General features: G+C 41.9%; 1 protein-coding gene across 1 annotated transcript in view; it reads right to left on the bottom strand.

Annotated features, from left to right (window-relative positions):
• The window catches only part of plxnd1 (plexin D1), a 59505-nt gene that overhangs the window by 17806 nt on the left and 13920 nt on the right, over positions 1-27779 (bottom strand). Inside the window, exons 6-19 of the mRNA XM_010756794.3 lie at positions 25072-25249; positions 24701-24809; positions 20395-20491; positions 18863-18961; positions 17199-17288; positions 16795-16903; positions 15563-15720; positions 11969-12114; positions 7621-7726; positions 6183-6322; positions 5590-5766; positions 5050-5134; positions 4325-4588; positions 1212-1361 (exon numbers count right to left, since the gene is read on the bottom strand). Of these exons, the coding sequence (XP_010755096.2) occupies positions 1212-1361; positions 4325-4588; positions 5050-5134; positions 5590-5766; positions 6183-6322; positions 7621-7726; positions 11969-12114; positions 15563-15720; positions 16795-16903; positions 17199-17288; positions 18863-18961; positions 20395-20491; positions 24701-24809; positions 25072-25249 (1908 nt within the window). The remainder of the gene's footprint in view (positions 1-1211; positions 1362-4324; positions 4589-5049; positions 5135-5589; positions 5767-6182; positions 6323-7620; positions 7727-11968; positions 12115-15562; positions 15721-16794; positions 16904-17198; positions 17289-18862; positions 18962-20394; positions 20492-24700; positions 24810-25071; positions 25250-27779) is intronic.

Below are 27779 nucleotides of genomic sequence, written 5' to 3'. Positions count from 1 at the left end.
AATGCCATTGTTCCATGTTCCTGTTTCGCTCGGAGTACAAAAAACACAGCTTCCCCTCATCCACTTCTGCAGCTCAGCTCCACTTCAGAGCCAAGGAAAACAGAGGCAAGTAAAAATAGATCTGCCACCAAAAGTAAGTGAAGAAACACGAATGGCCATAAGCCATACACAGTGCTCAACATGTTTGCATTTATACAAATGTGCAAACACAAAGGAAAATGTATGTGCGCTCTGTTTATGCCCCTGTCAAATGTGCACATTAATCATCTTCACAGGTCACGTGCAGGCAGCCCACCCATTTGTGTTATGGCATCTGATTTGACCCTTGCCCTACCTTTATGTCTTTCCTAATTGCACATGTTTATTCTCAGACATCCTGAGAGACAGATGGGGGTGGGTGGGTACGAAAGCTAGCCACAGGTACTCAAGCAGAGAGAGAGAGAGAGGGAGAGGAAAATGAAAGAGCTTTCTGCTATTTCTGTGTCAAAGTGGGGAAACTGTTCTTACAGTACAACTCAAGTGACAGACAGAGACACACGAACATATGTTTCTGAGCTATTTCAGAAAACCACTCACAGCCGGGCTCATATTTAAATATAGATGAATGCTTTTCCCCCCTTAATAAAGCCATATCAAACATACCAAAATGGACAACAACAGATGGGAAACGTGGGTAGAGGGAAAAAAAGTGTCTTGTTTTATCAAGACTGTGCAGGGCTCGACCACGTCTTGATTAAGACCTTTAATTTTTGATAGAAAGAACTCGGAGACAAAACAAAAACAGAGGCGAGGAGTGAGATCACCATTGAGTCAGACGCCTCAGAGCTCTCGCTTTGAGCAAATAGTGTCTGTCTGCTAGGTGACTGTGTCTGTGATGACAGACGGACTGATAAAGGATTAAAGAGATAACGAAGGAGGGGGAAAGATTTCACTGTTCCACTGTGGTACAGCACCCAGACTAACTGCTGAATCATGGTGGCAAGCTCGGAGACTACAAGCCATTCATAAAGCATCGAGAGAAACATTTCACTGACTGCACAGACCTGTGCAGATCAAATCTGTCTCAATGAAGATCACAGATGGTCTGGATTCTGATTAAATGGTTTGCCGATGACAGATGGGTGGTCCTTAAATTATCAGTGATATTTTCGACACGATGCTGTATTGGTATTTGTATTTTATTTCGGTGTTTTACATGCTTGCGTACTTACAATCACAGGCAGCTCTCTCTCGCTGGAGCTCAGCAGTCCGCTGATGGTGCAGTGGAACAGCTGGTCGTTATGGAAGCTGATGTTACAGGGATATGGGCCAATCATCACTGAGTATTCCTCCGGCACCAGCTCCAGATCGCTCGGCCCTTTCTGCGCCAGAAATGAACAAAAACAGCCGTCAGCCGGTCAGTGGTAAGAGACCAGAGGGGGCTGGTTTGAACAGGCACAGGTAACATTCAAGAACACCACAGTAGCTTTAACTCACACATACATGCAGACACATACACGTTATTATATATACACACACACAGACACACACATAGAAACCAAGCCGTGGCAGGCCTGTCACGCAGCTGTCACGCAGAGGAAGCCAGCAGAAAACTCATCCATTCTGGGCTAGAGTTCAGCTTAAAGCAGCAAACATTCCCGCTGCCTCTCTCACATGGCCAGGGAAGTTTCTACAAACAAACCCGCTGACAGTCCTCCCTGTCTCTGCCCAAAATAACATTCTCAGGGCCATATACAGGAGCCTGTTGGAATAAGCAGCATGGTCCATTTTTATCAATCCAACATAGTCTTGTGTCAATCCAAGACTCGCTTCTCACTCCAAGTCCTAGATTAATTAATTACATGTGCAGTTCAGTTTATGTCAAAACAGAAACAAACAAGAAAACAGTTGTACTTCTGTTTGTCTTCTGTGGCACTGGAGGGAGCTTTCTAGAGTCTGATTATCTATTGTAGTGCTGCCAATAGTTTGAGAACATGGGCAGAGAGGGATTGATGGAGTTGCATCATGGGAAATGTAGGATCTAGTGTTTTCATAACATGAGACTATCCAGATATCTTCAACTGAACTTTGATTTTGACTTTCTTCCCACACTTAAGTCTCCAAACTGATACTTAATCAATGTAATACCACTTTAATGTCAGGTCTATATATTTCTACTTGAGTCTATAAGATTGTTAAGTATACTGACTAAATGTTTATTTTACATTGACATTTAGACTGAGAAAATTTCAGGCTCTTATTTTCACAGATTTGGTCATCATTGTACTCCCCAACTCCCCAGAGTAAAAGCTGAGATCAGGAAGCAAGAAACATGGTTGGGCAGACGATCACACAGGTTGTAAACAAGCCAATAGTTTAGCTACATATCTAAAGCACTTTATCTGAAACTGAACCAGGAAGTCGCCCTGTGATCTCTGAAGGATTCCCCTATGTTTCCCTCTCTAAATAAGCTTAGCTTAAAACCTCTATGATCATCGACTGCTCTTATTACTTGGCCTGTCCGACTTGTTATTATCGATGTATGAGAAACTACGAAGATATGACCCACTTTACAATTTCCCTTTAATATGAGAATGACAAGTGAGGAAGCGTGTGTGTTTATCCCCAGTGTGCTTCCTTGCTTTGATTACACCCTTAGGGCCGTGTCTTGTCCCTACTGCAGGATGCCACCCCCTGGGTCTCTGTCAACAAATGCTTCCTAACACAGACACAACACACACCACCCCTCTTAACCACACACACATTTACACATTCATAATACACCACACATACATCAACATAACAAAATATGTTGGAGCATATTGTAAAATATACTGTTTAACTGCCATATACAACACTAAATCTTCACACTTAAACTCATTGGACCAAAACAACGGATTCTTAAAGCCAAAGCAGGATGAAAGCAAACAAAACCCACCCACATTCCAGCTCAGGTCCTTAATATAGGATCTGGCTGACTAACAAGCTCCCTATTAAACAAACACACACATTCTCTCCCCCCATTCAGATCCACCACAAGTGGAATCCACCTTCCTAAAGAAAACAGGAAACAACAGACAAGTCACCCATGTAGACCGACTGGGCTGAGGCAGCGATTCCTGCAGGGGCCTCATCCTGACACACACAAAAGCATGAAGAGGAAGCTGCATCATGTCCCAACTTCCCCATCTGCGCTGTAACCATTTGCATGTCGTACGGTGTCACAGCCAGCAGCGCTTTAAGGTGATGAATCCATGCAGACAGGTGCTTAAAACACCCGGGGCTACAGGAACATAGGACCTCCCTCGGAGCTGCAACTATGCCCTTCCCCCCCTCGGACCCCTGACAGAAATCAACATGTTTTTAGCGGATGGGAGCCTTTGATGTGTTTTATGTGGCTCTGGTTTATGTGAATATGAATAAAGGAACGTTGAGGCTCTTCACAGTGGGGGAAGTGATTTTACAGCAGTGGTGCTTTTGGAGCCAAGAAACAAGTAACCTTTAGAAAACACCATCACTTGTTCTTTGTGGAATTTGATTCTGCGTTTTTTGAAAGCTGGGATTGTTAAGAGCCACTGTTTTCTGCTGATAGTATCTTTAAGTGTGACTGTCAGAGTAGGTCAGTGTCTCTGTCAGATTTCTAGATAGGTTAGCGCCATGGCTCTAGAGACGGCAGTGTCTGTGGACGGCAGTGTCAATTGGTCAGTGGGTTAGTTCACCTCTTTGAGCTCAAAGCACCATTGTGGCAAAGTACAGGCAGTTTCTAGTGTCATAGTCTTCTTGTTTTCATGTAATTATGGTGCTTTTGGGTAATGTTCCATTTTTGAATGGTTACTAGGTTTATTAATGTTAACCTGAATCTTCCTTTTTTATCTAATTTATTTTTTTTTAGTAGCAAAGGACAATGTTTAAAATATTGAAATAATCATTTTGCTAAATAGCGCTTAAGTAATCTATCTGCTAAAACCTGAATATAGACTTGAGACTTGAGACTATGAGTCTGTAATTATTGCTGCTTAAAGTTCCGTTCAAAGATTACCTAAATAGGTTAAAGAATTAAAATAATTGAAATTAAGTTCTTAAATCATTTATGATACAGTAATAGTGCTAGTACAAGCAACTGCTGCACATTTATGTTGAATTACATGTAAAATATAATTTAAAGGCTACCATAACTTCTGCTTTTACCAGCTATGCAATAGAAACTATATGTAATCAATAAAACTGCTTTCTACTCCCAGGTGGACTACACTGATTTAAAATCACATTTTCTAATAAGCATGTCCTTGGCCAACACAACAGCGAAGCACTAATCTGAACTTCCTGTCTCAGCAGTGTCACTCACGTTGATGATAAGTGTCAGTGGCTCTCCTGGGTGGTGTTTAATCAGCTTCTCCTTGTTGGCAGTGAAGAACTGAGGGTCCTCCACATACTCCAAGCGGAAGTGACCTTTCTGATACTCCTCCTCTTCTTCATCACTGTCAAAGGAGGAAGGGCTGTCACCCGTGTAGAGGACTCCGTTGAGAAAGAACTGCACCGAGGTCAGCTGGGACTGGCTAGATGCGTGGGATAGGCAGCTGATCATAGAGTTGGAGTCTACTTTGCAGGGCTGAAGAAGGACCAGAGAACACAAAGTGGCTCAAAGTGCATATTGTGCCTTAAAAAAATCAATAGTCAATAGTCAATCATATGTCATATAGTCAATAATATGATCTACCTGCAACATCACTTTAAACTGTCAATGTTTGCATATTTCTTGAAGGAATAGTCTGATACAGACAAGAAAGCACCTCTAAAGCTCACCATGTTATATCTCATGTTAAGTTGATACAAAATGTGTCAAAATGTGTAAAAATGACAACCTGTAGTTGCAAAGGGGGTTATTTCTTGGTTGGACCTTGGTTGGCTAATTGTTTCCCCCTGCTTCCAGTCTTTATGCTAAGCTCAGCTAACCACCTAGGTTGCAAGTGTGATTTCCTGACACATGTATTAGTTATAAAGCTTGATTATGTAGTCTAAAGAGTTTTAAAGAAAAAGTAAAACAATGAAACATTTCAGCTGGTTACTCACTGTTTGTCCAATTCCCAGCACCTGCATGGTGACACTCTGCACCAGATCAAAACCTTGGCCTGTCACTGTAATGATCCTACCACCACTGTGACACACACACACACACACACACACACACACACACACACACATAAATAAATACACATAAAGACACAGAGAGTCACATCTCAGCCATGACAATGTGTCAAATACATACTAGTATGCAAATACTTTGAGACACTGCACCAAAACAAGAGAGAAACAAGAGACCAGATAATAATGCAAAACAGTTCGACTGCAGTAAAAATGCGCACACATGTCATCAAAGACAATGACGCTACCCTGTCACACACATGCTGAGCTATTTAGAATACAATAGAGGGAGAAAAAAACTGCACATCAGGATGACATTACAGTAATGACATATGTCAGTGACTCTTGGAGGGGAACCGCAGACTCATCCAGCTTGAGATGTTTAAGGTGTTTAGTTTTTAATGCTTGTGTTGTGTCTGTGTGTGTGTGTGTGTGTGTGTGAGTGTGAGTGTGTCGCAGTCTACCAACCTGAGGTAGCTCTTTTGGGGATGGATGAAGCTGATGATGGGATTCTTCTCGTAGGTGTACGTGGTGCTAAGCTCACTTTGGCAGGGGACGTTTTCAAACTCCACACACACTGCCACCGAGTCGGTGTGTGGCTGTAAGGCTTGGGGCATTGTGCACTCAATGGTTTCATCTCTTTTCCTAAAAGATGAGGTAAACATCGTAATCGCACATCATTGTGATGTCTACAAGTGCAAAAAAACCCCAAAAGTTTCCACACAGAATCACACTTATGGCTATTGTAGTTAGGCAGATCTTCATATAAGCACTCGAGTTAGACTTGAGACTTGACAAAGGTGAGATACTTGAAATATGGAAACGATCAGCAATCATACAGGTCACAGCTAAGGTCTAAGCATTTACAGCACTTGGTGTTAGCTATGGAAAGAAACTGTGATCACAAGGAAAGCCCCTTTCAATGCTGTGTCATTTACTGGTCAGCACGGAGAGACATGCATCATGACATGATATGACATCATCTCAAGACCTGCTCTGCCAGACTTGAGACTTGGCCTGCTCTTAAGACAAGCAAACAATTTAAAATAAGCAGGACTTACTCTATGATGATACATTCCAGCGTGTTGTTAACCATGACTTTAATCTGAGAGCCAATGTCCAGGTGCTCCCCCTGAATGGACACTCTAGTTCCCCCAGCACGAGAGCCCTTCCTCGGATTCATGGACAGCAGCTTCGGGACCTGAATCCAGGTGAAAGACACAGCACATGAGTAACAAGACTAGACATCTGACAGCTTCTGTCACTGGCAAAGACAGGCTTACTCAAACTGTGTTTTGTGCTCTATGATGCTTTTCTTGACACCAAATAAAATCTCATCCTTTGAGGTTCAAATATCTTGTCTTTTCAGATTGGCTGAGACAGCTGCTGACTATAACAGTAAATTAAGGAGGAAAATTGTGAAGACAGCCCATGCTGCAATATGTTAAACTGCTCCTGAAGCAAGCAGGCCTCTGGGTCCAAATTTGCAGGACAGTTTTACTGCGGGTAGGAAGCAATAATGTTCATGCATAGGCATGAAAAAAACGCATGTGTGCAATGCACACACACACAATGGATCCTTGGGCGAAGAATATCCCTGTCCAGTTCTGCAGCTCCCAGCATCAGCATTCCTGCTCTTTCCGAACTTTCTATCCCCGCCATGAACCTCGCCTCCAGGGAAGCCTCTTATCCTCACTGACAGGATTCACTTCCTCAGTGTGCGCGGACAGAGGAGACCTATTGTATGTTTGCATGTCAGAGTGGGTGTAAGGAGGCAGATGTTTCCGTCTAAAGGTTCGAGGAAGGAGACGCAGTAGAGGCGAATATCCTGTCTCCAAAACTGTTTTCTCGTTCTTCCCCAGCAGTAAAAAACCCTCTCGCACTGATCATCTCAGTGTTGGATAAGGATGGCAGAGAGGAGTCCTCATAACAGCCCAGCATAATGTTTGTTGTTCTGGATTTTCTTCATCCCTGTGTGTCAAGAGAGGCTTCAAGATCGGGGTGATTCCTCTGCGGGATGACTCACAGGCACAGCCGCTCTACAGTGCCGCTGAAATGATAGGCTGCTCCGATTGAATTATGAAAAACTCTTTGTCTACAAACAAAGAGAAACAAAGGGCTTACATGGGTATTTCCACTGGCTGAATCTAATGGGAGACTGTGTGGGTTGAGGTCCATTAACACAATGCTGGCTGGCTTGACCCAACAAGTGATGAATTCAGAGCAAAGGGACATTCCAACAATCGCCATATTTGTTTTTTCTGGCAGCGATTGCAGAATGACAATGGCGCTTAGTTGCAACGTTTGAAGATTCCCACACACTCGCATTCCTCAGAATCATAAAACGCATCTGTTATCACTCAACTGACACACTTGGGGAGGCTTTCCCAGTGGGGAACAAGGAAGAAGAGAGCGTAGAAAAAGAAAAATGTGGAGGGAGAGACAGATAGAATAAAAAGCAAAGATCAGCAGGAGGGTAGAAGTCTGGAGAATACTCACTAAGTACGAGAAGCTCTCCTTTGACTTCCCTTTCCCGCCTTGAACCACATCCAGTTGGACAATATCTGTCCTGTCATGAGAGGATGACCCAGTGACACACACCAGCCTAGGGAAATTAAAAAGGGTGTGACCTTCTTGTTGGTTGTCAAAGCAACATAATCAGTTAATAATGACAATAAAAACAATAAGAGATATGGATAAGAACACTCAATGACACAGCTTGTAATTTTAATTTTATAAACTAATTTTAAAAAAGGGGGAAACCAATATAAAGATGAAGAAAGAGATCTTGATCATGACTGTTCAACAAAGACACATAATTAAACTCGGAGAATGGTGGTTATGAGCTAATTCATCAAACCCTAATACATTTACATATGGAATCCAATAAAGCCTCATGATATCAGATATTAGGAGATGTAAAGTTCAAAGCTCCTCAGACCAGATGTGTCTTACCACAGAGGAGATTAAGGGGCTGCTGAGACTTGTTCTCTCGCCTCCTGGCTGTGATTAAGCCTTGTGTCATCAGTGCACGCTCTACCGGGACGTCTCATATTAATGACACGGTGGTGTACCGTGGCACAGGGATCTACTGTTCTGGGGCCTCACTGGGATAAATGTACTTGGGGGGGAACACAACCTTTATCACCTCACATGATCACCCTCCAGCTTGACACCCTGTCAGTTTATTTAGTCAGGTGCCTGGTGCTACAATGGATACAAATTCTCAGCCAGCGATCAGATGATTGACAGAGGAATTGTGGGGGAATTTACATAAGCAGACGAGCTGTGTTTTATGTAGGAGGACCTGGCAGGACATATGGTAAGTTGAGGCTGGGCTGGACAGATTTGGGCCTGGCTGGGGTCAAGCTGTGAGGTCTAAGACCTGAGAGAAAAGCTGTATCTAAATGTGTTTTTAAATGTCAGCCCTTGTACTACTCAAACGAATTCTCTGTTTTAACTGTCTGAACTGCTGCAGGCTTTTTTTCTTTATCAGCCTGAATAGCTGTTAAGAATATTCTAAAATAACCTGCAGTATCAGCCATCTGTTGAAAGCAGGGTCTATATTTCTGCTCATTAATTACAGGAGGTAAAGAATGTCATTACACTCAAATTACACTCCTGTCAGTTTTGTGTCACAAGGGCAGAAGTGCACCTGTTTGAAGAAAATGCATCATTTCACATGCTCTCATTTAGAGAAGAAAGAACGAACAAATAAAATGAAACATGACTATTCACAGACTGAGCCTGAGGGAAATAAAAGAAACTGAAGCCAGAATCAGTCTGAACCTGTAGGGTTGCTTCAGGCTTAAGTGGATTCAGACTGAGAATCAAACTGTTAACGCAACAATACATCACATATGATATCTGCTATTGAACCATAATGTTGAGGATTAGTCTGGGCAAAAAAGACAAACATAAAACCAATATTTCATGAAGAGTGCAGACAAAGGTATGATAAAGCCTGCAGCATTTAAACAGCTTGCATACACTGGGTGTGTCAGTGTTTCTGTGGGGATTAAATGTAAGACTTTTTAAGACCTTTTTATATACAGTACAATATAGTTTAAAACCTGTTTCACAATCATGATGGCCAAAGTAAATGGCCTTATATCACCTTTTTGTCAGCAGGGCTGAAACTTTTGGCCATTTTCATTATCTATATTCTAAATTATTCTCATGATTAACAGTTTGATCTATAAAATGTGAGAAATTTATATCTTCAGGTGTCTTGTTTCAACTATATAATTTGCAATAATATAAAACAGAGAAAAGCAGAAAAATATTCAAGAAGCTGAATTCAGAAAACAGTTAATAAATAACTTAATTGAATTAATTATCAAAATAGAAATACATTTCTGTTAATGGACCAATTTATTCATCAACTAATTGTTGCAGCTCCAGAATAATATTTACTAATGATGTAATGAACAAATTTAACACAAACTGGACCTCCACAGAAATCGTCATAGCAATCCCACCTATAGTTTATATGTATCTAAACATACAAAAAGACATTTAATACTGTCCAAGGCCTTTTAAAAACTGAAGTCCATGCTTTTTAAGACAGATCTGCAGATTCCCTGGTGCGCGCATGTGTGTGCGAGCAGAGCGTGATGTTGATACAGTGTGATCGCAGTCAAAAGCCGTAGAGTAGACGGAGCATGGACTGACCCCTGCTCCACATTCCAGCGCCTCCCTACTGTAGAGATATTATGGGTTTCAGGGGGCAATATTGTGGCTAGTTTTGAAGATGTCTGCGTTCATTTCCCTTGAGTGGATGATGAGGATCATCAACAATCAAGTCTGTGCATGTCTGGATGTGAGTGTTGTCTGCGGTGCAGCTAAATGGACGGGGCGAAGGCCACTCAAGGCTCATATTAAAATGATAGAGAGGGCAGCATGGAGGAGCCGGGCCAAAAACCCAGAGAAGTGCTTCAGTAAATGAGGTGTGCCTAGACTGACTGTGCCATTAATTAAAATGTTGACACCGTGTGAGTGGAGCGCAATCTCTCCAGTGCTGCACATTTTCCTTTTGGCACGCAGATGTGAACTTTCACCTCTCAGCACACGAGCAGACACCTGTCTCAACAGCCTTGGTAAATTAGGTCACATATGCAGGTGTGTGTGTGCTGGTGAGTGTGTGTGTGTGGCTAGGTATGACATTTTTGCAAGAGCTATATTGCATGAGGATATTTTTGTGAATCAGGGTTATTTTGAGCATCCCCACATCTTCAAGCTGATTCATGGATGTGGTATGAATAGGTACAGATTTTTTTTATGAATAAAGGTTTATAAGGTGAGATTACGTGTTTAAGTTGGTGAGGTGAGATCAAATCAAATCATTGCAAGGTCCCCTGCAGGATAGAAATACAAAGATGAAGGTGTGTTTGTGCAAGTGTGTGTGTGTGTGTGTGTGTGTGTTAGTGTGTGTGCAAGTCAAATGTGCTGACATTGTCAGATGTACTGACATGTTATGATTTGTCGGTGCCACTTCCAGCAACGAGGATATGCTTTGCTGTCATAACAACCAGCCTCAGGAGCCAATCAGAAATGACGACATAAGATCAGAATACCCCTGGAGTGAAACGTGATTCACTGTTTTCAACTTGTGCAGGGTTCGAGGGGAAATATATCAGGAAACTAGAGTGACAGGTAAGACCCGCGGGTCACCCTCGAACCGGTCTTAATACAATGACTGGCTTCAGCGGAGCAAGACCAGATAAACAGTTCCATTCAGGGAACATTACAGATACTGAATAGAAGTTTGAATGTAACTGTAGAGTTACTTTCATTGAGCTCTGTTGTGTCTGTCAAAGCGGGGTCCTGCTGTCTCCATGGTGACAGTGTGATGGTCCCTGAGCTACGGAGGGATGGCGATGGAGTCATTTAAAATGAGAAGTGTGCTGCATAATAATATTTGTTAAAATTAGTCTCATGAATACATGAAAACTAAACCATGCAGGAATGGTTGACTTCCTGTTTTCAAGACTGGTGGACATACGAGGGGGATTCTTTTGAGGAAGTCTAATAACTTATTTCTCGTCTGGAGTTTTCCTTTAAACAAAACTTGAAGACTATTGTAGGCTCACGTGAGCTGCTTTTATTGGCTTTACTTCTGAATGTTTGCAGGTATATATCACTTTTCATACTCACAGTCTTCAGCTCTAACGGATGCCGCCTTGAGTAAATTCATTACAGAGTTATACAGCACATGCATTCTTCAAAAGTTGTAAACAGGCGGCTTTGGTGTGTAAATGAGTTATGTTTCCCCTTAAATATACTACAACACCTGCAATACAGGCATTCCAGATTTTTTTTGAATGCATGGCACCCATTGTATTTTTTCATACGTTCCTCTATCCATTAAATATAATAAATCAGGGAGCTCCCACTGTACTGGCTGATCTGAGTTTTATTTTGACTAGTTCAGGTCTGGTTTCACACTGTGTTCAGGGCTGAGATGTACATGTCAGGATTTACCAAAGGTTTATTAACTGTAACAAATCTTTGAATCACTTGTTCCAATAGTCTCTGTTTCAGTGTGCCCCTGACCACTCACCTGCCTGTAAGCATTTCAGGTTACCATGACAATGGGTAATTGTTAGCTATTATCTCACCGTTTCTAGCTGCAGCAGACCTGCATATTATAGCAGGGTTTTAAATATAAATGATGTATAGGGCATGCTCTTATTTCTTTATGACAATGTGGATGATGTACAATGTACACAGTACAAGATGATGTATATTCAAAGAAAGCCTCTGCGCGCTGCAATGCAAACAGTTGACATAAGCCTATTTATGTAAATGTGTGAATCATAATTCAGCCATATGTTGTAGCACTTACTCAACAGAGACGGTGTAGAGCTCAGGCTGGAGAGTACATGGCACCCCTCCAATAGAGACCTTTACTGCTTCAGCCCTCCTGCCCAGGTTCCTACCCTGTACTGTCAGCAGGGTGCCTCCTTCCACTGGACCCCTGAGGGGGTAGATCTGACAAAGACAAAGTGAGGTAATGAACAGGGAGAAAGAAAACCGTGTAATATGCACAATGAATTATAGCTCATAAGTAGATTACCCCCCAAAAAATGCTCTACTAATGACAGGTGATAATGAACATGACAGAATTAACAGAATGGATATGCTGTGTCTGATGTTGACATGAAGTGTGGCACACGGAGAGATGAGGACAAGTGGCCTGTGTAAGTGTTCTTCTTGTGAAGACTGAGGTCTAATAGAATAGACACACGGTTTAGGTGTATACACACACACACAAAGCAGACTCTTAACTGTGCCAGTCTGAGACTCTTCAGCCTCTAATCCTCTACAGCACATGCAAATAAAGAGCAGGCTAAGAGCCTCCTTCACATCCCACAAGAGACAGACAGAGTGAGAGAGAGAGAGGGCTGGAGAGCACAGCAGAAAGGTGGATGAGTGCGGAGGCAATTTAGGGAACTGAGTGTGAGAGGAGAGTGAATGCTGATGGTGGTGGTGAGAGAGCAAAGCCTCAACAGGGGAATTAATGCACAGTGTTATTCCCTTTCATCTGTTTTCCTGTGTCTGCTCTGTCAAATTCCTTAGTCCCATTACTGCTGTTGTTCAGAGGCATGCTCACATGCATCATTTCAGCGCTCTCGCCTTTGGTCTCTAAACTTTCCACTCAGAAGCTTCGGAAAGAAAGGAGAGGACCGTCACCTCTCCAATCACCACAGAAACACAGCTTTAGAGATAGCATCTCCGACTCCCAGACAGAAGCAATCTACCATCATCTTGCCACTGTACCATAGCCAGCCCTGCACAGCACATGCTTTTTTGAATGACCCCCTGGCTGAGCTGAGGTCATTGTGACCCCCTCCGTGTTATTAGCCTGGCTCCGGCTCTATCAGAAACTGAGCTTAAGAATGAAAACAGCTCTTCTGTTTGGTCTGGGTGAGAGGGCGAGGTTTGGCCCTGCATTCAGATCATTTGGAGCTCGCAAGAGTGACAGCGCAGATAAATAAACCATATATTTCCCAGCTAAAAGAGGGGAGGCAGTTAAGTAAAGAAAGAATGTATTACTTTTAATATCGTGTGAAAATAAACTGTCAGAAGCAGACCTATTACTACAGTACTTCTGTGGGATCTACACCACAGGAAATTATGTGTTTTTGTGGTTATATTAAGCTTTTGGATATCAAGTGTGACCACCCTGTGCCTACTTACACCATACATATATGCTTCTTTTGACAAAAACACATACCCACATTCTTTTATGCACATGTAATGCACAAACACCACATAATTGAGCACATGTGCACATGTGGCATGGCAGATAAACATACAAAAAGCACCCACCCTCTGTACAGAGTGTTACTGAGCAGTAAGCAGAGTTATTTATTATCACTATGCGTCTTATAGCACCTAGTGTGTCTCTGAGGTGTCATTGAGCATTGACATCAACATCAGCTGGCATGCTGTTCATTTACACCTCTTACAAGTCTGTGAGTTTTTTGATTTACAGCACAAACTCTGCCAGGCCTCCAGGGAGATCACGCGGTGTGAATGTGTCTGCGTGAAAAGCCTCCACAAGGAAATGTTGGAGCTATTAAACGCTTTAAAAATCTTACCACGTGTATTGTACATGCAGATATGCAACCTGCACATGACAAACTACCTAACTGATATAATTCATATGTTTTATTTTTGTTATGTTTCCCTCTGTATAGACGGCTTTGTGTCCAGAGCTTTCATCTTCTCTCCTCCCTCCAATTCTTCTGCATCACACTAATCAAGCAGGACGTGTGTACAAAAACAGGAAAAGGCTTCTCACTGTACTGCACCCTTCTCCACCCTTTCTCTGTCCAAATAGCTCTCCATCCTCTTTTTTTCTTCTCTCGTTGCACAGTTCCTGTTTTGGATGCTGTAACTACTTCTAATCAATGTTTTTTTTTTCTTTTTTAAACAGTGAACTAGCCCACGCATAACATGAGAATAAAGGACGTGCAGAGATAATAAATGTCTCCACTGTCTTACGTCACTGTATAGAATAGAGAGCATTTTTCACAATTAGGTGGCGTGTGGCAAAGTTTAGGGAATAATGAAATCCTCCTTCATATTATTGACATTTTGATGCTAGTATATTGTGATAACGATTGCATGTGTCAAAGCAGAGCAAGGAAAACACATTTCATTATCTTAGCTATACACACACAGTCACTAGTACTAAATAACAAAGAGCTGCTGTGGTGTGTGAATGTTTAGGGAGAGCTGATCTTTTCCTCCTTGAGCTGGAGTGCTCAGGCTCAACCCCTCCCCCTGTGGATTCTCTGGGAAAACATGGCTGCCAAAGCATTGCATCACACACCCCACAGAACCACAGCCCCAGTATCCTTTCTGCAACCCGTTCTCCTGAGGAAGCTAGTGGGAGTGTGTGTGAGAAAAAGAGAGAGAGAGAGTCCTGCAACAATAGTCTACCCACACAGACGGCATCTCAGCCCAGTTAACTTCAGTCACATAAGAATTTCACGTAAGTTAGACTCTCACTGAGCATCCTGTTAGTCACAGTATGCTGACAGATACAAAGAATGAGGGATAATCGTCAATGCTTCAGTATGGCCTATTTGTGTGACATATTGTGGGCCACACTCACACAGTGTGTATGTGTGTGAGAGAGAGGGAGTGTGTGAGTGTCGGCCTGCTTTGTTCTGCTTGCTTATTCTCCTGGGTCGACCAGGTTTTATCTACAGGAAGTTCAGGCCGACTAGGTCTCATGTCAGCCGTGCTTCCCATCGCTGCCTAACGTGGCTGTGCTGATATAATGTTTGGTTGTGGCAGAAAAGGCCAGTAGGATGCATTCTCATCACAGTTGGACAAACAAATGAATGTGATCATGCAATTGAGTTCCATAAACAGTTGCCTGCCAGTAATCATGATGACCATTTGGACACGACCGCAGTCAAAACCTTTGTAAGATAAACATCCTTTAATTGCCTTTTGACCAGTGTGGTTTTGCTCTTATTATGGTCACAAATCTTAAATTCCCTCATAGTTCTTGTTTGTTTTCTTTTAGCGCTTGTGGTTTTCTACAAAAAGAACCCTACACATCTATCCATCCACACAGTTTACACACATACTGTAGATACACAGAACAGAAGGTGTTCCCATGCCCTCCTGAGTGATTGCAGATCGACTCCACTGTGTCCCCTAAGGGCTGCAGCTAAGTAAGTGTTAGTGTTATTACTGAGTGAACTGCTTTAATGAGACTCTATTCAAACGCTCCCTCAGCAGCTGACTCTGGACAGATAGGGCATGGGGCCACCACACCATGTGAGTGACCCCATGATTTACCATTTTATGGCCTGAAAATAGAGCATGGAGGATGGAGACAGGAGGCCTGCAGTGTGGGTGGATGAATGCAAACAGTTGTAGTCTGCATTCATGCATGTTTAACCTGTGATATTACCTTGTGGATCTCAGGAGAAGGACATTGATCACTGATTGGCTGACAGTCATCCCTTGGCCTGCAGCTGTTTTCACACCAGCCACAGAGGTGTCCTTGATCCTCGCGGCCCCAGCACTGGGAGCAGTCAGAACTACCCACTTTACAGTTGTACACTTCCACTAGAGGAAGATGGAGTGTAAGGGAGAGAAAGAGAGGCAGTTATTATTATAATACAGCATTAGTGAACAGTGTTTGCCTTCCCTGGTTAACTTAAGGTACTATAGACTCCTAAATTTCTTTTATAGCTCATGTGAACCACATGGGCGGTGTGCTTTAAATAAACGGCATAAGCATTTGCAAGATGATACATTCATGGCTATAAAAATAAATCAGGAAAAAAGAATGCTGTTGGAGTAAAAGAGAACAAAGCCAGCCAGCGAGAAACAGATGATTATGTTCATGTGCCTCCCAGTGAGAAGTCCCATTTGTATCACTGCATGTGCATCTGTGCAGGCATTTGTGTGCATATTACAGTGTGTGTTGCTGCACGTGGGTGATAAAGTGTGTGTCTTTTTAAAAATTTGATGACTCTGCATGTTATGAAGCGACCGTCATGTCCGTTAACAGCGCAGTGTCTGGCAGCGGCCCAGGGCTGTTGTTCACATGGTAGACACATGGACTGTGAACAGCACATCTGGGACTGGGATAGGCAAAAGACTGGCTTGTAGCTCCACTATAGACTACATGCCAAATTCAACAACATGCACACCACTTCTCATCGTCTCACTGTTGTCATGGAGCTCAAACTGTGTTTCCAACAATACAAACGGACATGGCTTGAGAGAGGCATTGATAACACCTTAAAATTGCAGCTTCCTATGTTCTATAATTATTATGTGTAATTAGATGGTAACAGAATATGATATTATGGTAAATTACTAGTTGTTGGGAAATTATGTGTTGTAATACATGAACTGCTATTATTGCAAGTGAAAGGCTCTCTAGCATTGTTTGTCCCTGTAAGCAATTCTTTATTTTTCTCCGGGTTTAATTAAATCCACCAATCTCATCAGAAAACATCCGTGCACAGGTGAAATGCATTCTGGGAGCACCGGTGGCAGCTATGTCAGATTTGTTCTTGTCTTTGCGAGTGTCTAATTGTGCTGAAAATACAGGCGAGCCGGGCAAACAGCTGAAGTGTATATTTTTTCATCTTTTTACATGTCTACATAACCATGAGTGCGACGTCTTACCTCTCATGGGCTGAGGACTGTCGACAAAAATATCCTCCCCACGCCCACTGAAGTATCCTCTCCTCCTCAGGTTGAGGTGGTAAATCTGACTTCTTTGATTAGTGGACAGCTACATGGACAGAAAAGTAGGAAATAAATAAAACAGGTTGTGCATGGCAATCATGTATTGTATTGTCATTTTGCCTTCACATGTATTTTACTCCTTGCTCGAGATAATAATGGGTTCTTAGTCAACTTATAAACAAGGATTTAAATAATTGCAATAAAAACAACTTACAAACTAGACTTAAAACTAACAATGAGCACACTGAACCAGTAAATGCATAGTGACTGCATGAGAGCTTAACTGATCTTTATTTTTTCTACTTGGAAATTATTTTTGGTAGGTCATTGTCTATACTTACTGTTACTCCACTGCACTTGACAGTTGAGCTGTTCAGCCATGTGGCCTCATATTGCTGCTCTGTTCCAAAGTCACACTCCAGCTCCTCCCCCTGTTATACCAAGAACTTATTTTAAAAACAATATGCAGTATTTCAACAATAACAAGCAAGCTAACTGTGATATTATGTTGTTCTCAGAATGAGATAATCATTGCTTTAGTACCCAAAATATGTAAATTTGGGGAAAGCTTCTGGTCTGTCAGACATGTCTGGTAACAATTGACAACTCTGAAAGAGTACAAGGAAGCTGAAATAACCCACAATAATTGTCCCTGCCAGGAAAAGATGCAATCTATTCAAAATTCATATTCATAAACATCTGGACTCCCACACCTCGGCAAGGCATCTGGGAGCCAGTGTAATGAATATGAATTCTTTCTTCATAAACTCTGAGTTCTGAGTTTAAATGAGCCAAAAAATTGTGAAGGTACATTGTGAAGAAGCTAAGAGCAGTAAAGGATAAGTGCTTAAAGTGGAAAAAATCACTTGTTTCTAAATCCACCCAGCTTAAATTGGACCACTTTGATCGCCCTCACCAGGACTATTCCTAGACTATTTATCTGTGCTTTCTGACACCAGAGAAGCTTGATGTTTTTTCATATCTGGCAGGCTCTTTTTCCTAAGAAAAACATACCACACATTGAAATGTTCCTTGAACTTATGTTTATTCTGAGAACTAATAGATACTGGATGACAAACTTACAAACACCTGCTTGTTGCTAAATGTTTTGGTATGACTGTTTATCATTGTTAAGTTTAAACTCTAAACAATTTATTTTAGGTTTGTCAAAAAAAAGTGTGGGAACCAAACAAAAATTCGCCACAAATTCCAGAAGCGATGGCAAAGCACGGATACCACATTTCCTGCCGTATCGGCTCGCTGACAAGATGAAGACATTGCTCAAACAATGTCCGTTTGTATAAACTTCCATAATAAAGAGTAGTATGAAAAGCTGACCACATCCCCGGCTGCCCTGAGGAAGTATGCATGTGTACGTGTGGGTTTGTATGTGACTCAATGTCTGTCACCATAGCAACACACCAGGAGAGGACTCGAAAGGCCAGCCAGGGTTAGGCGTGTGACTGACCACGCCTGGCAACTAGTCAATGCTGGAATTTTGATAAAATATCCCAGTTGTGTCCTTATCAGTGATGCAGAATCAGCATCTGACTCGCTCAGTATGGATTAAGGATGAGAATAGGAGTTTTAAAAAACATATCTGGAAGGCCTGGCCAAATTTAAAATGAACACAAGTGAATTAAAGCTCCTGCCGCTTGTGCTGCCTGCACATTGTACACGGTGCTGATGAAGGCACAACTCAGCTTGTCACAGTTAGATTCCAGATGCATGGTGAGCCCAGACAGCTGAGCAGTGAGCAACATAAGCATTGAGATACACACCCGTTGTTCATTTTTATATATCTCTCTCACAACATGGAAATCGCCCAAATTTCAGTTTTGCTCATTCAATGACCCAAATGACAGCACACAAATATCCACCTGTGTTTAACTCAGCTTGAAGCAAACACACCATATGCTTCTGTTTTATTCCAATCATTTTCACAACATGCAATTTTGGACAAAGTCCAAGTCAAGCTCCATAGCTGGAGGTTTGTCTGTCATACCTCCTGGATGTTGCTAAGGGATAGGGTGAAGTCCTGCGCCATTCCTGATGGTGATGGAGGAACCTCTGAAGCGACCAAACTGGGACAGGAAGCTGCATTCTGTGGAGAGGTGGGGTGTAGGGGCAGGAAGTGACATAAAGGAGTTAAAGAAAACAATAGCTCCTCTGCACACATCCGCAACCCAAAATACCTGTCCTGTTTATCTGGAGGAGGAGGAAATGAGAGGGTAAAGTCTCGCTCTGAGGGAAACAACAATAGCTTCAAATAGAGAGACGATGAGGGATTAGAAAAACAGACCCACCGGACACCGTGATGGGCTTAGCAGAACAGGGAAAAAAATGCACCTCCTCATCTCTTTATGACCTACATTACAAAGATCCAATCAAGATTGTTCATGTTTAAGGAGAACTTAACTAAAAGTGACTAACAAAGCACAAACCTCTTGTGCTTTAATATGTTTGTTTTTGTGTATCTTGGGATCTGAAACAGCACGCCTGACTAGGATTTATTGTGTTTACTTAGAAAAATGCAATGATGTCTTTATTATTTCAGTTGTGTTCTAACAAAAACAGCTCTTTCCCTTTTCAGGGGGTCTTGTGATAGACCGCTTAGCATTATGCAGCAATAAGACACTTAAACACCAGCATCTGCCAAGAGATCTGTGAGTCACATCCTCTTCTCTCTAACTGAGACCAGCACCCCGTGCCTTCAGGGCCAGACTGCTGGGAGGACGCCTCCTCGCATAGGTCATGGGACCTGGCGGTGCAATAAAACTCCAGAGGGGACAGGAATTAATGCCACGGCTGACTTAGTTTTGATGTTGTCAGGAGCGTGTACAAAGGACAGTGGTATCCGGGGAAATGTAATTGGTTTCAATGAGGCTATTCTAGTTTTGGATAATTTTCTCAGTTTCACAGTTTTTTCATGTGCTCGTGCCAAGACTTTTACACCATTTGGTTTGTTTGCTTTTCAAAGTAGTTTACACCCTCACAGGACTTTAGATTGCCAAACATACATCTACATAATCCATTTGTACAATCACCTACTTAAAATGAGGGGATACATAAAACCACAGCTGAAAATGTAGGTGTAGATTTAGCTGGCAACAAGCAGTCTTGACATTTAGTAATACTTCCCTATAAAAATAGGGACACAGTGAAACTACTCTTCCAAATGCTGGCATATCAAACTAAACTGCCAAGAAAAGAAACTTTAGGGGAGGTCTGAGCAACTTTAAAATGGTACATTGCCCTGCAAGGAGTCTGTTAAACCAGAACCTCCTGAGATTTTATAGCAGCTTTCAACATTTCTACATACTGCAGTTGAGACACTTGAAACTTCACACTGAATTACCACATGATTGCTCTTGCCTAACCTGTCTGGACTCTAGATCATTACAGCACACTTGGACTTGTTGGACAGAAGAGTGTGGATTATGTCTGGCTGCTCTGACTAGTGTGATATTAATATTATGAGATGGTTCAGGCGTCTGTTTGGTTGACGGATAAAAATGGAGAGAGAGAATTACTCACCTCGAGCAGGTTGTGCTTTGAGTCATCTTTAGAGACACATAAGTGGTTCTCCTGGTCCCAGTAACACTTCCACCTGGTGCTCAAGCAGCTCACACATCTGTTATAGATGGACACACATATATGGAAAATGCTGAGAAACAAGGATCTCATTTAGGCGAATACGGCATGTTTTCAACCTCAGATCTGTTCCCATGCAGTAAATACTTTCTCTCTTTTCAAAAAAAAAAAAAAGTATGTGACCCTCTATGATTCATTTCAAGTTGCAACATAAACTCAGAGACTGAACCGATTACAATCATCAAAGTTTAGCTTCAATAAAAGGAAACCCTGATTAGTCACAGTAGCAGACACATTCATTCCAGAGTTACAACTCAGTTAGCTAGGAGTTCAAACCGGGCCGAATCTGCTGAGATAAAACAAAGCACTTCTCTATAAACACTCCAGACTGGTAAATGATCATGAGTGTGTGAGTGCCGTCTACTGTATTTTGATCTTTGTGAGGACCATTTTGAGTTTTACACCAACTAAGGACATTTTTGGCAAGTGGGGATAAGCAGCTTGTAGACTCAAACTGCCACGTAAACAGGTTAAAGACATTCCCTCTTAAAAACCTGTTATCGGGACTGGCTGACAAGTCTGACAGTTTGTGAAGTGAGGACTCTCTGCCCAGTCATTCGGCGCTCATAGGACTGCATGTTTGTTCTGTAGCTGTCAACAAATCTCATGAAAGCAGTGACCTGATCCTCCTAACATGCAGCGTCTGTGTATCCTCAGCCTTTATATCTTATTCCACTGTAACATGCATATCCATTCTTATTCAAAACCATTTAGAACATAAATGAGCTACGCCGCTGCACAGGGTGACATGTTCTTTCATTATGATGAACTGTAGTCTACAAAACACTGTCCTGCTGCCATTGATATTCATACTCCTCATAAATCCACAGCTGAAAATAGTCCCTATTTTCTCCTGTTTGAGTAATGTTTGCTACAAACTACACTATACATTACACTACTCTAAACTATACATTCAAGTTTCCAAAGATAGACAACACTCTTTTTCTTTTTCTTTTCGAATGAAAAGTTTTCATACGGAGTACCCAAATCCCCAAAAGTCCCGCCTCACTTTAGTCCGTGTTTAAAGTAAGAAGAAACATATGTTCTGAGTTTGTCAGTCCAAATAAGAAAGTGTTATTAACCACTCAGACAAATTTCCATGATTAAAAATATCCACAAGTTTCTGAAATTAGGTGTCAAAATAGGATAAAAATGAGCAGGACTCTCAGCTGCAGGACAGCGGGGTTGTGTCCATTGAATGCGCTAAAGCCACGGTCACTCGTGGGAGCAGTCAATTTTAAAGCCACTGAAACGTGTTAGATAAGTTCAGAAACTGACATGACTATAAAACACTCTGAGCGAGATGAATTAATCTTTCAGCTCGGGATGCAGGGGTTTGCTCAGGGTGGCCTTAGTGTGTCATAGAGCCACCCTTTAGGACTGCCCAAAAAATCCTGATTAAAAATCGGTTTAACCTCTAACTCCACATTTCAGTAATATATCGTTCAAAATCTTTTCACATGTTTTCAGAAACTATTTTGCCTTTACACAGACTTCAAGCTTAAAATTAAGTTTAGGTGAGGAGGTTGGTTCACCCAGATCACAGATATACGACCTCAATGTGACTTGGGTTAGATGATGAGAAGATTTAGTGTTTAGGGATATAAAATGAACTTTATTGATCCTTGCTGTGGATTGAGTACAAATGTGCGCATGTGTCTTCCAGATAAACTTCTTTAAGTGGAACACCTGTGTGTGAGTCGACTGTGTGTCACTGTATTGCCGCCGGGAAGAGACAGATGTCCCACACTGGGAAGGATAGTGCCTCCAGTAATAGCAGCACTCTGAGGGGGAGGGGGTTAGACTTGGGAGGCAGCAGGATGGGTGTAAAGGGATGCAGAAATGTAATCGAGACGTGTTGCTGTGTGTTCTGATTAGAAGCAGATGCCCCCCTCAAGGCTCTTATCAGCTGCAGCTTTTCTGTTGTTCCTGACTCCCTTTCTGTCCTAACACCTATACTCTACCACACACACACACAGAGATTGTTTGGACACTCTCTCTCTCTCTGCTTGACCTAACACTGACAGTAAATACCCCATGACACTGCCCACCAAGAGTCATAATGACCATGCACACATACACGCGCACACACATACACACACTAAATACACAGTTGGGCTCACACTCTCAGGGCCTCTCAGTGGACACAGCGGTTAAACACACATCCTCAATCACGTCTCTGTCAGAGAGAAATACGTCCAGAAGAAAGGACCAGTTTCAGGGGGGGGGGCAGGAGCAGGGACAGACGAGAAGGAGAAGGAGGGAAGAAAAGAAGAGTGAAGTGCCAAAACCTGAGACGCAAGAAGCGACATAAAAAGCAAATGAAAACAGAGAGAGAGAGAGTGTGTGTGGGGTTGTGTGTGTGTGAATGTGGCTGAGAGACATAAAGAGAGAAACATAGTGAGAGGGCAGGTTAGGTGGATGTCCTACTGGGCTGTTTGGTGAGAGTGGAATGCATCTGGTTGTCATTAACACTCTGCCTAGTGACCACTTTGAATGGGTCATGGGAGAACTGTCGTAACTCTCTCTCTCTCTCTCTCTCTCACACACACACACACACACACACACACACACACACACACACACACACACACACACACACACACACACACACACACGTAAACACACTCACACAGTCTTTGAAAAACACTCGAACTGATTCAACACACAAACATCATGAATAAAGACCTCTTAAAGCTGAAGTCTGAAGCTATTTTCAGCCAAATATAATTGGGATATTTTGCCACATTTACCTGAATAATGATAAATGTAGTGATGACTCTCTTTTTACTGCCTAAGTGATTGCTTTTTTTTCATAGAGATCAAAACGGAAAAGCTCTACTATCTATTTTCATTGAAGAGAAGTAGCTCATAAGACTCTCTTTAGGGATTATTAAAAAAAACAGCTTGAAGTGATTAAAATCAGATAGAGTATAGCAGCTCTGCAGTTTGCAGCTCAATGCTCATCCTGTGAGAATGGCACTTTGCTCATTATCACCTTCTACAAACCACCGTCTAATTTCACACTCTTGGACCTCGCCGAGCACCGAGGCCACCTGCACATATTGGGTGCAGTCTTGCACACATGTACCTGTGACTGATGTGTTCATGCCTAAAGGCTGTTTTCTAAAAAAATAACAAAAGGGACACACCCAAACGATTTCAATCTCAGGGAATCAGTCAACACACACACAAGCTGATGCCCCCTCTGAGCTTAGGATCTGCCCATCAGATAAAGTGGATCCTCTGACATGGTCCAACATCAAGAGGAAGCCAGCTGGATTGCCTCCAGATATGACAAAACCCTCTTTGTGACCCATGCAAGTCACAATCCTTCACAAAAACAAACATCAACATGACCAGCCAGACATACATATCCAATTTCCTTTGGCTCAACGTTTACAGCATATTAATCCCACATTTGATCCAGTATTGAGAAACCTTGAGTAAGCCAAATACACAATAAGCCCTCCAAGAGGATGTGTCGGCAATATTTACTCACTGAGGTCTAAATAGAAAGCAGGGAGAAAAACACGAGAGGGACAAATCGTAAAGGCCTTCGAGGCAGAGCGGAGAAGCTCCGCTGTTCTTTCAGCCTCCAGCTATATGTGCGCATCTACAATGCCACAGAGACTGAAGCTGACATTTGAGCGATGCTATAGCTCTGCAGAGCCGTCTGTTTAGAGACTGCTTTAATTGTAGTTTGTTAGTGTTTAGGTGTCATTTAGCATGATCTGGTGTTCCTGAATTTCAAGTAGCCAGTGAGTGAAGGTAGTGAGTGAAGCATAGGTTCACGAAGTACTCCTGGAGTTGATGTACTTAAATCATGACAATGTAAAAATATGCTGTTATATGTACAAATCCTACATTCAAAATCCTGCTTTAAAGGGACAAAATATTAGCACCAAAAAAGTACTTAAAGCGTCAAAAGTAAAAGTGCATGTTCTGCAGAAAAAAACGCCTGTGTGACAGATGTGTTGTTGGATATTACATTGGTATATTTTTGTGTAAGCAGCATTTTTTACTGTTAAGGCAGATGCAAGTGGAGCTACTTTGAACTACTTTTTTATATAGTCAGGAAGTTTCCAAACTTGGGCTCAGGACCCTCAAAAGGGTCAAGAGATGAATGATTTGGTAGTAAAGAGTCATGCTTTGGATTTTTTCTTTTTTAGTGAAATATTGGACTCACGACGTCTTGGGATGTATCGCTCCAGTCTTCTCGCAGTCATAGATGATGAAGCTCCCCGATACCACAGATGTGCCATTCACTTTTATCGCCACAGACACAGTCAGATGATCTGGAGAAACAAAGGCATGTAAACAATGCTGCATGTGTCAAGCACTGGAGATGCTATCACTGTCATAACACAAACTCAACAACGAGACATCCTCATGCTACACTGACTTTGCTGCTTTTTGAAAGATGAAAGGGGAAATTACATTTGTTCTAACACAGCTCAGCATCAAGAATCACATACTGTAACTGGACCTGTATTGCGTGGAAACATGTGGCTGGCAGCATTGGCACACAGACAAATGGATCCCTGTGCTGAGTCTCACCTGTTCCAGAGGGAATTGCTTGGTAGTTTTCACGAGGGAGAAGAGGACAGGTCTGGATCTGAGCGGGACCGTAGTCCAGGTGCACCGTGGCAGCTGTAGAAACACCCGGCCCATATTCACACTCCACCCGGGAGCCGTCCAAATCAGGAACACTGCCATTTATCAGAATGCCCACATCCTACGACAGAAACAAGTATAGGAGCACAAATATAAATAACTAGAAATGAATTTCACATGCCCACACACGTTCTGTATATTCAAACCCAGTAGTGTGTACAGTTGGTCTTTAAAGGGCAAATGGCACTGGTTTTACCTCAAGTTGATTCAGGAGTTCAGGCAGAGAAATAAAGAAACTAACGTGCAACGAAGAAACAGATGGCACGGTGATACATTCACATTTAAATCTAGCTATGTGAGGAAGTATGACAGACATATAATGAGAAACATAACACCTCACTGACATGACTGTATTTCAGCTAAATGATTTCGATGTGAGAAAAAAAAAATCTGAGGGCGTTCAGGCAGGCGTAGTTTATTAAGCAGAGAGGAAGTGCAAGATTACTTATTCTGTGGCTCAGCAGATATGAGCTGAAGTGTCCAGCAACATGTGCTAACATGTCTTAAAAATCTGCTCTATTGTTCAGTGGAATTGATCATTTCCTGGCTAAGGCCCTGACTTCCTGCCTGCTGCTTCCTGTTTTGAGAGACAACCTTGAGCTGAGCTTCCTGTGGCTCTGAAGGATGCCTGTGAATCAGGCAGCTGGTAGATCAATTACAGCCCAGCCAAACTGACCCACATAACAAGCAAATATCCACAATTAATGAACCAATTAATGACCTGTCGTCTCTCAGTTTCGTCTAATTATGAGCTGTAATTAAAGGTCAAATACATTGCTAGTGTCAAAATCCCGGGAGCTAATTATCATATTGTTATTATGCTTTTTTTACATTATATACTGAGTGGAATAAATCACTGGAAACAATAGTTTACATGTGACACCAAAAATATCATGCAGGGACTTTTTTTTTAACACAATACATCATCCAGGAAGGATTGATGAAAATCAGACCGGTGGTGACAGTTTGTCTGTGTCCCAAATCCATACAACACAAGATATATGTGAAGAAGACAGACTTTGACACATGACACATTACACTGAAGCCAAGAACCTCTGATGAAGATTATCCTCCTCCAATGTTCATTTTTAGTGTGGCAGGAGAGCCTTTGTGTCTTTTTGTCTGAAAACTCACTCAGCAGCTCAGACAAGGTTTAACTTCTTCATTCGTATGACAAAACTCACGTAAAGGGGATCTGAAACATTCAGTTCATGTTCCTGATGTTATATAGTATTAAAATAGTAAAAATCTGACAAAAAGAAAAATCATGTAGTAATCATGGTATGCCATTTCTGCAGTTTGAATACAAAAATTATTTTAGCATTTTAATGATCTACACCTACAGACGACAATCAAATTGCCACTTTGGTAAGTTGCTGCAAATTAAATCTAAAAAGGAAGCTTTTTTTTTTTTCTTCACACCAACTCTTGAAGTTTGCCACTGTCACGAATTTGGTGTAATTTTCTTTCCAGGCGTGAGCAGCTCTTTCATTTTCTTGCATTTGCATTGTGTGATGGCAGTGCTCATCAACAGCACCCTCGAAAATCAAGCAAATTTGGTATGCATCGTGACATTTCGCACATACTTTTGTGACTTTTCAGGCATACCCAGTTACCGACACAAACAAACCAAGTTAGAATTGTAGGTATTTCATTTGGGATACAGCAACGGATGTCAGTGTTGTAGTCCAATAAACATATTTCAGTCTGAGAAACTGCTGTACATCAGCAAATGTACTATTTAAAGTATATCAATGGTTATACAGTTAGATGTGGCTCCAGAGGCTCTGCGCTATGAGCTCTCAAAGAATTGGAGCAGCAATAATTCTGCTGAGGGCATGAATGTTTACTTTATTATGGTTTTGCACTGATTTATGTTTGTTTCACTGTTGCTATTAACATAGGGACAGCACAAAAATGAATGGAGTGAGAAGGGATGTCTAAATCTTATATTTCGTATTTCAAAATGGTGTCTGACTGTCTATCATGGTTAAACCAATTACTCTAGGTATGCAAGCAACTGTCTAAACACAAGTTAATCGCTGCCAGTAAATGGTTAAAGTCACTGCTCACATATGCACAGGAGAGAGGTAAAGAACTGTGTATGCTATGTGCTCTCACGCTGTGCAATCAGTAAGCTCTCCTTTTTCTCACAGCTGGTTTGATGCTTTACAAAAAAAGCTATACATGTAAACAAAGCTCAGAATGTCTCGGTTACAGTTCGACTGACTGTGAAAGAACAAATGATAAAGTTTGTGTTCAGATCAGGTTGTGCACTGAAGAAAACCCACGTATGGAATTGATCTTATTAGTAACCTTTCAAAGTGGATCCAGACTCAACATGTTTAATTTCATGGATCAGAAAACAAATTTGCAACCGGTGATGCTGAACGTGCATCTTATTATATTCTTAAGTTTGCACAACACATTTGACTTTAACTTTAATTCAGCCTTCTGTTACGTTGCAGAATAAAGGAGCTGGAGGATGGTGAAACAAACGATGCAGTCTTTGATAAAGACGTTCAGTCAGTGTTAATTATTAAGTCCTACATGTATTGAACAGAGAGCAAACATAAAGCCATGATACAGAA

This window comes from Larimichthys crocea, unplaced genomic scaffold (genome assembly GCF_000972845.2).
Source record: "Larimichthys crocea isolate SSNF unplaced genomic scaffold, L_crocea_2.0 scaffold97, whole genome shotgun sequence".
Classification (NCBI taxonomy): domain Eukaryota; kingdom Metazoa; phylum Chordata; class Actinopteri; family Sciaenidae; genus Larimichthys; species Larimichthys crocea.
The sequence above is the reverse complement of the archived record's forward strand: the minus strand, read 5'-3'. Positions and strand labels throughout refer to the sequence as shown.